The sequence below is a fragment of the Leptodactylus fuscus genome, unplaced genomic scaffold (assembly GCF_031893055.1).
Source record: "Leptodactylus fuscus isolate aLepFus1 unplaced genomic scaffold, aLepFus1.hap2 HAP2_SCAFFOLD_444, whole genome shotgun sequence".
Lineage (NCBI taxonomy): Eukaryota > Metazoa > Chordata > Amphibia > Anura > Leptodactylidae > Leptodactylus > Leptodactylus fuscus.
In genome coordinates this window covers 45,095-58,614 of record NW_027440470.1, presented here as the reverse complement: position 1 = coordinate 58,614, position 13,520 = coordinate 45,095, and the positions used below count along the sequence as shown (strand labels likewise).

The 13,520-nt window shown below is 52.4% G+C and overlaps 1 protein-coding gene across 1 annotated transcript; it reads left to right on the top strand.

Annotated features, from left to right (window-relative positions):
- Window positions 1–261: 261 nt before the first annotated feature.
- Window positions 262–9,038, top strand: LOC142188423 (DNA topoisomerase 1-like). Its single transcript, XM_075261831.1, has 14 exons — window positions 262–357; window positions 591–706; window positions 886–1,007; window positions 1,132–1,254; window positions 3,166–3,353; window positions 3,492–3,636; window positions 4,291–4,434; window positions 4,505–4,690; window positions 5,328–5,396; window positions 5,609–5,723; window positions 6,030–6,157; window positions 6,498–6,592; window positions 8,404–8,553; window positions 8,638–9,038. The coding sequence occupies exons 1-14, from the start codon at window positions 263–265 to the stop codon at window positions 8,738–8,740; spliced, it is 1,779 nt and encodes a 592-aa protein (XP_075117932.1). The 5' UTR covers window position 262; the 3' UTR covers window positions 8,741–9,038.
- Window positions 9,039–13,520: the final 4,482 nt, after the last annotated feature.

Genomic DNA, 13,520 nt, shown 5'->3' with positions numbered 1-13,520 from the left:
ACATGTCATTGTAGCAGGTAAGTACATGGTTGTCTGTGAAGGGGTTAAAGAGGTGTCCGTCCCCCCCCCCCAGCTACCCCTCCCCTTATTGTGTGTAGTAAGTGATCTCCAGCTCACACCAGCCTCATGGGATTGTCTTAAGACTCCATTTCCCAGCATGCTTTGGGCAGAGCCGCGAGCTGATTGGCTGTGGAGCAGGAAGCCCTGTATCCAGGGGAGGGGTCCCGGCTGCAGACATGTGTGGGGTGCCCGCTGCTGGGACATGTTCAGTAATGGCTGCAGACTGCTGGGAATCCTCAGGACCCGCTGCACCGGACGGCGGCCCCTGACTATGACCGTCCTGGGGGTCAGACCCTGGTGAGGAGGGGGAGCTCCATGATGTTCTGCAGCAGTTCTCATTCATTCAGGATCTCTGATAGTTTCTACTGTTACATTTGTCTTGACTCTGCTTGTACAGGTGATGGACTTGTTACAGTGTATCAGTGCAGGGAATCCGCTGACACATTGTAACAACCCCCCTGCAGTGAGTAAGATACAAGCTGTATATAGATCTGTACGTACATATATATGTGACTGGTCTGGTGTCCTAGGTGGGAAGAGAAGAACTACGAGAACGGCGTGAAATGGCGGTTCCTGGAGCACCAAGGTCCGTACTTCGCTCCCCCGTACGAGCCGCTGCCGGATGATGTGCACTTCTACTATGATGGTGAGCAGATATAGGGGGCGCTGGGAATAGCATTAGGCCCCTCCCCCGATGGTGACATCATGGCTGCTCCTGAACATAACACCGCAGCGCTCTCCTACACTTGTGCTCATCCTGATCTCCCTAGTTCATGAGTAATCTATACATATATAGACAATGTTACAGCTGAGCTGTGTGTGTAGGGGAGCCGATGAAGCTGAGCCCGGGGGCCGAGGAAGTGGCCACCTTCTATGGGAAGATGCTGGACCACGAGTACACCAGCAAGGAAATATTCCAGAAGAATTTCTTCACTGACTGGAAAACCGTAAGCGCCATTATAGTGTGCAGATACCGTACGGCCATAGACCGCTGTGGGTGTGTGTGAGGACAGGACTCCGCACGTCTTCTCCAGATAGTCTATAGGTGACCTCTTTACTGTTCCTCTATAGCAAATGACCAAGGAGGAGAAGAAGACGATAAAACATCTGGACAAGTGCGACTTCTCCGAGATCCACAAGTATTTCTACGAGAAGAACGAGGCGCGGAAAGCTTTACCCAAAGAGGAGAAACAGGTGACGTGTATACTGGAGGGCTGTATATACCCTGGGGGTGACGTGTATACTGGATGGCTGTATATACCCTGGGGGTGACGTGTATACTGGAGGGCTGTATATACCCTGGAGGTGACGTGTATACTGGAGGGCTGTATATACCCTGGAGGTGACGTGTATACTGGAGGGCTGTATATACCCTGGAGGTGACGTGTATACTGGAGGGCTGTATATACCCTGGGGGTGACGTGTATACTGGAGGGCTGTATATACCCTGGTGGTGATGTGTATACTGGAGGGCTGTATATACCCTGGGGGTGATGTGTATAGCAGAGGGCTGTATATACCCTGGAGGTGACGTGTATAGCAGAGGGCTGTATATACCCTGGGGGTGACGTGTATACTGGAGGGCTGTATATACCCTGGTGGTGATGTGTATACTGTAGGGCTGTATATACCCTGGGGGTGACGTGTATACTGGAGGGCTGTATATACCCTGGGGGTGACGTGTATACTGGAGGGCTGTGTATACCCTGGGGGTGACGTGTATACTGGAGGGCTGTATATACCCTGGAGGTGACGTGTATACTGGAGGGCTGTATATACCCTGGAGGTGACGTGTCTACTGGAGGGCTGTATATACCCTGGAGGTGACGTGTATAGCAGAGGGCTGTATATACCCTGGGGGTGACGTGTATACTGGAGGGCTGTATATACCCTGGTGGTGACGTGTATACTGGAGGGCTGTATATACCCTGGGGGTGATGTGTATACTGGAGGGCTGTATATACCCTGGTGGTGACGTGTATACTGGAGGGCTGTATATACCCTGGGGGTGATGTGTATACTGGAGGGCTGTATATACCCTGGGGGTGACGTGTATACTATAGGGCTGTATATACCCTGCAGGTGACGTGTATACTGGAGGGCTGTATATACCCTGGGGGTGACGTGTATACTGGAGGGCTGTATATACCCTGGGGGTGATGTGTATAGCAGAGGGCTGTATATACCCTGGGGGTGACGTGTATACTGGAGGGCTGTATATACCCTGGGGGTGATGTGTATAGCAGAGGGCTGTATATACCCTGGGGGCGATGTGTATACTGGAGGGTTGTATATACCCTGCAGGTGACGTGTATACTGGAGGGTTGTATATACCTTGGGGGTGATGTGTATACTGGAGGGCTGTATATACCCTGGGGGTGATGTGTATACTGGAGGGCTGTATATACCCTGGGGGTGACGTGTATACTATAGGGCTGTATATACCCTGGGGGTGATGTGTATAGCAGAGGGCTGTATATACCCTGCAGGTGACGTGTATACTGGAGGGTTGTATATACCCTGCAGGTGACGTGTATACTGGAGGGTTGTATATACCCTGCAGGTGACGTGTATACTGGAGGGTTGTATATACCCTGCAGGTGACGTGTATACTGGAGGGTTGTATATACCCTGCAGGTGACTTGTATACTGGAGGGCTGTATATACCCCTGGGGGCGATGTGTATAGCAGAGGGCTGTATATACCCTGCAGGTGACGTGTATACTGGAGGGTTGTATATACCCTGCAGGTGACGTGTATACTGGAGGGTTGTATATACCCTGCAGGTGACGTGTATACTGGAGGGTTGTATATACCCTGCAGGTGACGTGTATACTGGAGGGCTGTATATACCCTGGGGGCGATGTGTATAGCAGAGGGCTCTGTATATTTGGAGCTGACATGTGCAGTAGCGTGGCTGGGCTCTGTAGTGCTGCCGCTGATCTCGTCCTTCATCGCCACTTGGATGTTCCATCACTTCGGTGACTCAGGTGTCTGCAGTGCTGAGATAGTTGTCAGTATTACAAGTGGCCGGGTTGTCGGACTCGTACCTGTGCACACTCGGCTCTTCTCATGTCTCATCTTTATCTATTACATTTTCTCCAGAAATTGAAGGAAGAGGCCAATAAGATCCAGGAGGAGTTCGGCTTCTGTACACTGGACGGACACAGAGAGAAGATCGGGAACTTCAAGATCGAGCCCCCGGGACTGTTCCGAGGCCGCGGGGATCACCCCAAAATGGGAATGCTGAAGCTGAGGATAATGCCGGAGGACGTCATCATAAACTGCAGCAAGTGAGTGACCCCTGATCTCCCACTGTATGGCACTACAACTCCCAGCATGCTCGGACACCCTGCGGCCATTAGTCCATGCTGCTAGTCGTAGTTTTTTGGTATAAGTCTCGGTGTGACCTTCTCTCCTCATCGCCTCAGAGACTCCAAGGTCCCAGATCCTCCCCTCGGCCACAGGTGGAAGGAGGTGCGTTGTGACAACACGGTGACATGGCTGGCGTCCTGGACGGAGAACATTCAGGGGTCCATCAAGTACATCATGCTGAACCCCAGCTCCAAACTCAAGGTGAGGATGGATATTGAGGATCTGGGGGTCTGACAACCTGCAGCCTCATCCAGCAGATGTTTGTCAGCACAGCGCCCTGCATTGTATAGTGGCCGTGCTTAGTATTGCAGCTCAGTGCCATTCACTTGAGTAGGACTGAGCCGCCACATAACGATGTGACCAGTGGATGAGCCGCACCCCGGCCAATATCCTGTTGATGACTTCTATGGTCGGGTCTCAAATTTTAGTGTCCTGGAAGAAAAATGTGATGTGCAGTACCTGATCTGGCCACTACACGGAGTCTGTATCCGTGCGGGTACAGTGAGGATCCTTAGGACAGGTTATTGCCTGGAAACCCCCTTTAATATCATCTATAGCATGTGCTGGAGAAGCAGATACCACAACGTGATGGCAGACCTCAGTGGGTTTGGTTTTGTGACATCCTGGATTATTATTTTTTGCCTCTTTTTATTACCACCTGCACCGCCATATCGCTACCCGTAATGTAAGCATGGCATGGGGTGAGAGATGTCGGCCCTATGGCTCCAGCTCCAGTACATATATGGGTGTGTGTGTGTATATATATATATATATATATATATATATATATATATATATATATATATAATATAGTAGGGGGTCGTCTACCACCACAGTCTCTGATCTGTTTTGCAGGGGGAGAAGGACTGGCAGAAGTACGAGACAGCGCGGCGTCTGAAGAACGTGGTGGATCAGATCCGATCTCAGTATCGCCTCGACTGGAAATCCCGAGAGATGAAGAAACGGCAGAGAGCGGTGGCGTTGTACTTCATCGATAAGGTACACGCTAATGACATGTGACACGTGTATGGCTGCGGGCATGGCCTGTGACCTTCTCCTCTCCCGGCAGCTGGCGCTCCGAGCGGGCAATGAGAAGGAGGAGGGGGAGACGGCGGACACGGTGGGCTGCTGCTCCCTGCGGGTGGAGCACATTAAGCTGTACCCCAAGCTGGACGGGCAGTCGCACATTGTGGAGTTCGACTTCCTGGGCAAAGACTCCATCCGATATTACAACAAGGTGCCAGTGGAGAAGGAGGTAAGAGCCCGGGGCCCCATCCTGCTCACAGCTGAGGGTTTGCTACAGCCAGACCTTCCTCTGTATCGCTGCAGATCAGATATCTCTGTCTGGAGACTCTGCAGCTCGCAGGGGATTGTCTAGACTGGTACACTGTAACAAACCCTCTTTGGATTTGCTACAATGTATCGGGGCACAGCATGCAGCGGGGGGTTATATTACTCACTGGATATAGGGGTTACATATAGATGTGACGGTGGGGTCTGACATCTGGGTTCCCCCTCCATTTGGTTGCAGAGGCTGCAGCTTCTTCAGTAAACACCAAGCACAGCGCCCCCACATACTGTAGTGGCTCTACTTGGTATTGCAACTTGGCAGCATTTACTCGATTGGGACTGAGCTGCTGCTGTTCTATGTGACTGTGACCTCATTGGCACCAGGATGAGGCTTCAGCTTCGGCAAACAGTTGATGGTCAGGGGTCCTGTGCGACAGATCCCACTGACCACATACTGATGTCCCATAAAAGCCCTTTAAGCCTCCACTGACCTTGGGCCACACTTGAGATTTCTGTTTAAAATAATGAGCCCAGAACCCATCTATAGCCATCAGAGTGCCCTCCGGTGTCTGACTACTAACACTGCGCTCCCCCCACCCCAGGTGTTCAAAAACCTCATGAAATTTATGGAGAACAAGGACCCGGACGACGATCTGTTTGACCGACTAAGCGTGAGTAAATGTTTCCGGCCCCAAAAGGGCAAAAGCCAGTCTGCACATGGATATCGGCCGATTGGATGATGGAGTTGTAGTAAACGTCTCGCCCCTAAGAAGGGAGCGCCCTCTGCAGACCTGCCCAGTGTCCCCGGGATTGCTCCGATAAGTTTGGGACACTTGGCCGGTGTAAGAGGTTTAGAATGTGAAATCTGGTTCTTCTTCTCCAGACGACCGTTCTCAACAAGCACCTCCAGGACCTGATGGACGGACTGACCGCCAAAGTCTTCAGAACATACAACGCCTCCATCACCCTACAGAACCAGCTGAAGGAGCTCACTAATGGTGAGGGGCCCGCGCTGGGGGAGGGGGAGCCTTGGAGGTTATAGAACAGGGGTAGGGAACCTTTGGCTCTATAGCTGCTGTGAAACTACAACTCCCATCATGCTCCATTCACTTCCATGGGAGTTCCCAGAACAGCAGAGCCAGTATGCATGCTGGGAGTTGTAGTTTTTTAACAGCTGGAGAGCCGTACGTTCCCTACCCCTGTTATAGAAGGTTCTGGCACTTTTGGGCAGTGTGTGCTCTCCTGTATAGCTGGGACGTGCAGGGCGCTGTCGTGTCCTCTCAGGGTCTCCTCTTCTTTTACAGCCGACGACAACGTTGCAGCCAAAATTCTTTCCTACAACCGTGCAAATAGAGCCGTAGCACTTCTGTGTAACCACCAGAGGGCGCCACCCAAGACCTTTGAAAAATCCATGCTAAATCTTCAGACAAAGGTACAATGTGGGGCGAAGACTGCACTGCTAGATTGGGGTGTCACAGCCTTAACTGGGGAACCCCTGACCAAATCCCTAAAACTATATCAGCCCCCAGAGCCATCCCCTTGTGCTGGGCCTGAGCCGCAGATCTGTGGTGGAGACCCCCTGACATTGATGCTGATGGTTTCAGGAGATGTGATGTAGTAACAGACTGACTCCGCCTGTTGTGTCCAGACTGTGATTAATGACCGGACATGCTGGGACTTGTAGTAGATCTTAGGTGCCGCCTCTCCATGTGTAGGGCGGGGGCCATGCTCACATCTAGGGGGACGGTCACCCAATTGTTTAACCCCTACAGATTGATGCAAAAGAACAGCAACTAAAAGAGGCCAAGAAGGAGCTGAAGAAAGCGAAAGCCGACTACAAGGAGCACAAGAACGACCGGACCAAGAAGTAAGGAGCGGTGTCATTGTCTGTGTGTGCTGCCTTATACTATTATATATAACCTTCTCCTCTAGTCACATCCAGAGCTGTGTGTGCTGCCTTATACTACTACATATAACCTTCTCCTCTAGTCACATCCAGAGCTGTGTGTGCTGCCTTATACTATTATATATAACCTTATCCTCTAGTCACATCCAGAGCTGTGTGTGCTGCCTTATACTATTATATATAACCTTATCCTCTAGTCACATCCAGAGCTGTGTGTGCTGCCTTATACTACTACATATAACCTTCTCCTCTAGTCACATCCAGAGCTGTGTGTGCTGCCTTATACTACATATCATCTTCTCCTCTAGTCACATCCAGAGCTGTGTGTGCTGCCTTATACTACATATCATCTTCTCCTCTAGTCACATCCAGAGCTGTGTGTGCTGCCTTATACTACATATCATCTTCTCCTCTAGTCACATCCGGAGCTGTGCGTGTGCTGCCTTATACTATTATATATAACCTTATCCTCTAGTCACATCCAGAGCTGTGTGTGCTGCCTTATACTATTATATATAACCTTATCCTCTAGTCACATCCAGAGCTGTGTGTGCTGCCTTATACTACATATAACCTTCTCCTCTAGTCACATCCAGAGCTGTGTGTGCTGCCTTATACTACTACATATAACCTTCTCCTCTAGTCACATCCAGAGCTGTGTGTGCTGCCTTATACTATTATATATAACCTTATCCTCTAGTCACATCCAGAGCTGTGTGTGCTGCCTTATACTATTATATATAACCTTATCCTCTAGTCACATCCAGAGCTGTGTGTGCTGCCTTATACTACATATCATCTTCTCCTCTAGTCACATCCGGAGCTGTGCGTGTGCTGCCTTATACTACATATCCTCTTCTCCTCTAGTCACATCCAGAGCTGTGTGTGCTGCCTTATACTACTACATATAACCTTATCCTCTAGTCACATCCAGAGCTGTGTGTGTGCACTGCCTTATACTACATATCATCTTCTCCTCTAGTCACACCCGGATCTGTGTGCACTGCCTTATACTACTACATATAATGGACTCTAATGTCTTCTTCTCTAGTCACATCCAGAGCTGCTTGGTGGTTTTGCCCTAATGTGGTAGGAGGTAAGAGTATAGTGACTGCAGCTCTTGATGTCACTAGAGTATAAGATATGGTTTTACAGCCTTGCATTCAGAGTTCTGCCGCCGCCACACTGTCTTATACTCCAGTCACATTCAAAGCTGCATTTACATTTTATATTTTAGGCCTAGTCACCTCCAAACCTGTAGTTACAAATCAATTATAACTTGTGATAGGAAGATATACCAAAATGATGAATGCAGCTCTGGCTGTGACTGGAGTGAAAGAGCTGATGTAACAGGAGTCTTGTGATTGCAGCTCTGGCTGTGACTGGAGTGAAAGAGCTGATGTAACAGGAGTCCTGTGATTGCAGCTCTGGCTGTGACTGGAGTGAAAGAGCTGATGTAACAGGAGTCTTGTGATTGCAGCTCTGGCTGTGACTGGAGGAAAGAGCTGATGTAACAGGAGTCCTGTGATTGCAGCTCTGGCTGTGACTGGAGTGAAAGAGCTGATGTAACAGGAGTCTTGTGATTGCAGCTCTGGCTGTGACTGGAGTGAAAGAGCTGATGTAACAGGAGTCCTGTGATTGCAGCTCTGGCTGTGACTGGAGGAAAGAGCTGATGTAACAGGAGTCCTGTGATTGCAGCTCTGGTTGTGACTAGTGGCTGTACTTTTGGGGCGGTGTTCCCCTTTAGCGGCTACTGACGGCTCTGTTCTCAGGGTGATGGAGAAGAAGAAGAAGCAGGTGGAGCGTCTGGAGGAGCAGCTGATGAAGCTGAAGCTTCAGGCCACAGACAAGGAGGAGAACAAGCAGATCGCTCTGGGCACCTCCAAGCTGAACTACCTGGACCCCCGGATCACCGTGGCCTGGTAAGAGGCAGTGCTGGTGGCCACCACTAGGGGGCGATCTGTGTGCGGCTCCAGGGTATTCATTCCACCCCTCCCCCCCTGCAGGTGTAAGAAGTTCGGCGTGCCCATCGAGAAGATTTACAACAAGACCCAGCGAGAGAAGTTCGCCTGGGCCATCGACATGACCAACGAAGACTTTGAGTTTTAAGTCCGTCCTCCCTGCCGGGGGCGCTCTGCCCTCTACAAGTCTGTGTTCTGAAAAGCCTGGATGGCGGCCTCTATGCTATTCTAGCTCCGCAGTGGTTGTCACCCAGCTTTCCTGGACTCTGCTTCGATCTACACTGATACTACCTCCACATTGCACTGTCTGTATAATTCAGTCCATTTGCAGGAAAAGTTGGGTGACTTGTAGCCGTAGGAGCGTCTTAAAGGCATCGGGCACCCAGCTTTCTAGAAACAGCACCGCGGAGCCATGGGGTGACTTTGGATGGGCGGCTCCAGAGTCTCAGGGATATTTGGCTGCTTTTGTGTTTTCTGTTCCGGAGCTCACCTTGTACGTTTCATGTGAGCCCTTCTTTAGTTTGTTCCGCCGGTGACGGCGTCTTGTGTTTCCAGGCGCTGCCGTTGCTTTAATTTATTATCGTCTCCTTCATTTTGTTACTTTTCTTCTGAGGAAACGGCAATAAAGTGAATACATTTGTGTAATTGTCAGCCCTAATTATAATATAACTCAGGTGACCCCGCCCTCTATAATATAACTCAGGTGACCCCGCCCTCTATAATATAACTCAGGTGACCCCGCCCTCTAATAAGGAGATGACTCTGCTGACTTCACCCTGCGTATCTTGTCTGCACCGATCTCTATAGAGAGTATTGTGATACTTTCCCTTATACCGGCACATATATAATGTATATAGGGCCAGTCTGCGCATCTAAGAAACCTGATCTATGACCACAGCAGATGAGACCGCAGAGGAAACGTGCAAAAATATAAAGCGGGACTAGAGAGCGCCCCCTGTGGGGGTAAATCTGCTGGAGATGCCAGGACTTCCCTATACAGGAGGTAGAAAAGGTTCAGATCTGCTGTGTGGCTTCTATTACACTACTTTAGTACAGCGCCCCCCCCCTGTCCCGTCCTCTCGCAGCGCCCCCCCCCCCCCCACTGTCCTGTCCTCTCGCAGCGCCCCCCCCCCCCACTGTCCCGTCCTCTCGCAGCGCTCCCCCACTGTCCCGTCCTCTCGCAGCGCCCCCCCACTGTCCCGTCCTCTCGCAGCGCCCCCCCACTGCCCCCCCACTGTCCCGCCCTCTCGCAGCGCTCCCCCACTGTCCCGTCCTCTCGCAGCGCTCCCCCACTGTCCCGTCCTCTCGCAGCGCCCCCCCCACTGTCCCGTCCTCTCGCAGCGCCCCCCCACTGCCCCCCCACTGTCCCGCCCTCTCGCAGCGCTCCCCCACTGTCCCGTCCTCTCGCAGCGCCCCCCCACTGTCCCGTCCTCTCGCAGCGCCCCCCCACTGCCCCCCCACTGTCCCGCCCTCTCGCAGCGCTCCCCCACTGTCCCGTCCTCTCGCAGCGCTCCCCCACTGTCCCGTCCTCTCGCAGCGCCCCCCCCACTGTCCCGTCCTCTCGCAGCGCCCCCCCACTGCCCCCCCACTGTCCCGTCCTCTCGCAGCGCCCCCCCCCACTGTCCCGTCCTCTCGCAGAGCGCCCCCCCCCACTGTCCCGTCCTCTCGCAGCGCCCCCCCCCACTGTCCCGTCCTCTCGCAGCGCCCCCCCCCCCACTGTCCCGTCCTCTCGCAGCGCCCCCCCACTGTCCCGTCCTCTCGCAGCGCCCCCCCACTGTCCCGCCCTCTCGCAGCGCCCCCCCCCCCTGTCCCGTCCTCTCGCAGCGCCCCCCCCCCCTGTCCCGTCCTCTCGCAGCGCCCCCCCACTGTCCCGTCCTCTCGCAGCCCCCCCCCCCCCCCTGTCCCGCCCTCTCGCAGCGCCCCCCCACTGCAGCCATTTTAGGGGCAGCTGAATAGCAGGTTTAGGCACAACTGCAGACCTGGAGGCTCCTACACCTTGAGGTTTGCAGCGGCACATCCCTGTTTGTAACGCATTATGACGGTATTTTAGCCGCTGATTTCCTCATCTGATGCATATGCCTGGCAGAAACCTTCCTCATTCTGCCTTTATCTGCAGGAACCCATCTGTGCTCCGAATCAGCCACAAATCGCTTAGAGGACCTTTCACCATATCTGGGCACAGGCAGTGTTATATACTGCCAGAAAGCTGACAGTGCGCTGAATTCAGCGCACTGTCGGCTTTCCTGATCCGTGCCCGGTGTAAAGCGCTATCGGTCCCGGTACCGTAGCGCTTTACAGTCAGAAGGGCGTTTCTGACCATTAGCCAGAGACGTCCTTCTGCCTCGCGGCGCCAATCGCGCTGTGCTGTGGAGCCGGGAGGAACGCCCCCTCCCTCTGCTCACACAGCTTGTCCATAGACGAGCATTAGCAGGAGAGGGAGAGGGCGTTCCTCCCGGCTCCACAGCACAGCGCGATAGGCGCCGCGAGGCAGAAGGACGTCTCTGGCTAATGGTCAGAAATGCCCTTCTGACTGTAAAGCGCTACGGTACCGGGACCGATAGCGCTTTACACCGGGCACGGATCGGGAAAGCCGACAGTGCGCTGAACTCAGCGCACTGTCAGCTTTCTGGCAGTATATAGCACTGCCTGTGCCCGGATATGGTGAAAGGTCCTCTTTAAGATTTTGTGAACTATCTCAGGTTTTCATCCCTTATCCCAGACATTGCACGATTTGAGCAGACTACAGACCCTTTCTCTTTCCTGTATTGCTTGAAACCTGAGGCTGCTTAATAATGTGGAACGTCCGTATTAACCCCTTCAGGACACCGTGTATACCTGGAGGCCGATTAGTCACATCTGACCTGAGTCACTTTGTGGGGTAATAACTTTCAGGCGCTGTAACTTATCAAAGTGATTCTGAGATTGTTTTTTCGTGACACCGTGTACTTTGTGTCAGTGGTGACCAAGAGTCAGTGTCTGTCTATGAAAGATTAGGAAGTTTCTTAACCCTTTCAGCATTTCACAGGAATTGAAACGATTCCATTTATTTATCCCTAAAGGTCGCACATTCACAAGGGGTTAAAGGAGATGTCACTGATGTCCGGCCACAGGGCGGTGCTAGAGGGAAGCAGGAACGAGCCAAACTGGGGAATGGAAGAAACAGTGGAAACCCCCAAATCACCCCTCAAGGAATCTATCAAGGGGTAGAGCGAGAATTCGGTCCCTCAGGTGTTACTTTCATTTATTTTTCCAAAAAATTACAGCTCACATCCTACTGGAACGCAGCGCACATGATGTAAGAGTGCAACACTACACAAAGGGTTAATTTACACTGCAGCCGCCACTCCTTGTCTGGATAATTAGTCCTGCTGAACAGGACCCACCATGTCATACAGTGCCTGGCAGTGCCCATATACAGTGCCCACATCCCATCATTACATGCGCCCCTCTGTGCTGCCCTCTGCTGGCATCAGTGGGTAAAGCTGACAATGATCCATTTACACCCGCACAGTCTCATGTGTTTGGGATGCTATAACACGGACCCTGCGCACATCTATACCCTCATGGGGTTCAATGGCAGCTAGTTAACCACTTAGATGCTGCAAACCGCACCCAAATGGTGTCCCTGCAGTATCCATAGGGGGCGCTGATCAGTTGATAAGACAGCCAGAGGCTACTGATATTGATGAGCAGCCCCCCCCCCCCCCCCCCGATTAAATCTAATTCTGGAGACACAAAGACATTTCACGTTTTCTATTAATTTGCAAATGAAAGTGATTTTTTTTTGCCTCCCCTGGAAATAACAACAAAAAGGATTGAAAACTTATAAAACTAAAAAGCCCTCAACAATAAGGTGAAACTCTCCGTGCGTCAGAATACGGGGACCCCCAAAACTGTAAGATGGCTGCGCCCTTCAGGGGTTAAACCATCGGCTGCCTGGTCAGACTGTTCTAGAAGCAGCGCGGTACTTACCTCCTCCAAGGACTTCGCCTCTCGTGAGACATCTTATTGCCTCCCTGGAGAACCATCCAAACCCCACCAGACCCCATCCATTATAAGGGGCACCCCAGCACTACCAACGCATGAGCCAAGGACTATAAGTGCCCCGTAGCAGCCGATTACAGATTCTGCACAAGGAATCGAGAACTTCAGGGTTAATGAAGATCTTCTGCCCTTTCTGCTCAGTAAGATGCCATCAGTGAGGAGCCTTCACCAGTTATCCAGCTTTCTCAGGCCCCTGAATGACACCTGCCTGATGATACAACACGTGTGACTGTGTAAGTAGCCTCATCATAGACTCAGAAAGCTGGGTGTCCAGGAAGGCACAGGCAGTATTAGGGGCGTCGGGGCACAGGTGAGGGGAGTCAGCACTCAGGTGAGGGGTGTCGGGGCAGAGGTGAGGTCTATTGGGTTACAGGTGAGGGGTGTCGGGGCACAGGTGAGGTCTATTGGGTTACAGGTGAGGGGTGTCCGGGCACAGGTGAGGTCTATTGGGTTACAGGTGAGGGGCGTCAGAGCACAGGTGAGGGGTATCAGGGCACAGGTGAGGTCTATTGGGTTACAGGTGAGGGGCGTCAGAGCGCATGTGAGGGGTATCAGGGCACAGGTGAGGTCTATTGGGTTACAGGTGAGGGGCGTCAGAGCGCATGTGAGGGGTATCAGGGCACAGGTGAGGTCTATTGGGTTACAGGTGAGGGGCGTCAGAGCGCATGTGAGGGGTATCAGGGCACAGGTGAGGTCTATTGGGTTACAGGTGAGGGGTGTCGGGGCACAGGTGAGGGGCGTCGGGGCACAGGTGAGGTCTATTGGGTTACAGGTGAGGGGTGTCTCCACCTCTTGGCACTCCTTATTTAATGACTTCCAGGAATCCCCCCCCCCCACTAAGTTCCAGTAAGAAGTCTGGTAACTATAGCGTCTCGCTGGGGTGT

What these genes read in the sequence shown, in the direction of transcription:
- LOC142188423 (XM_075261831.1), top strand. Translation starts at nt 263, where the DNA reads ATGTTCAGTAATGGCTGCAGACTGCTGGGAATCCTCAGGACCCGCTGC. An exon ending in TGTGCACTTCTACTATGATG is followed by an intron (nt 707 to 885) that starts GTGAGCAGATAT and finishes CTGTGTGTGTAG; the next exon opens with GGGAGCCGATGAAGCTGAGC. An exon ending in CGTTGTACTTCATCGATAAG is followed by an intron (nt 4,435 to 4,504) that starts GTACACGCTAAT and finishes CTCTCCCGGCAG; the next exon opens with CTGGCGCTCCGAGCGGGCAA.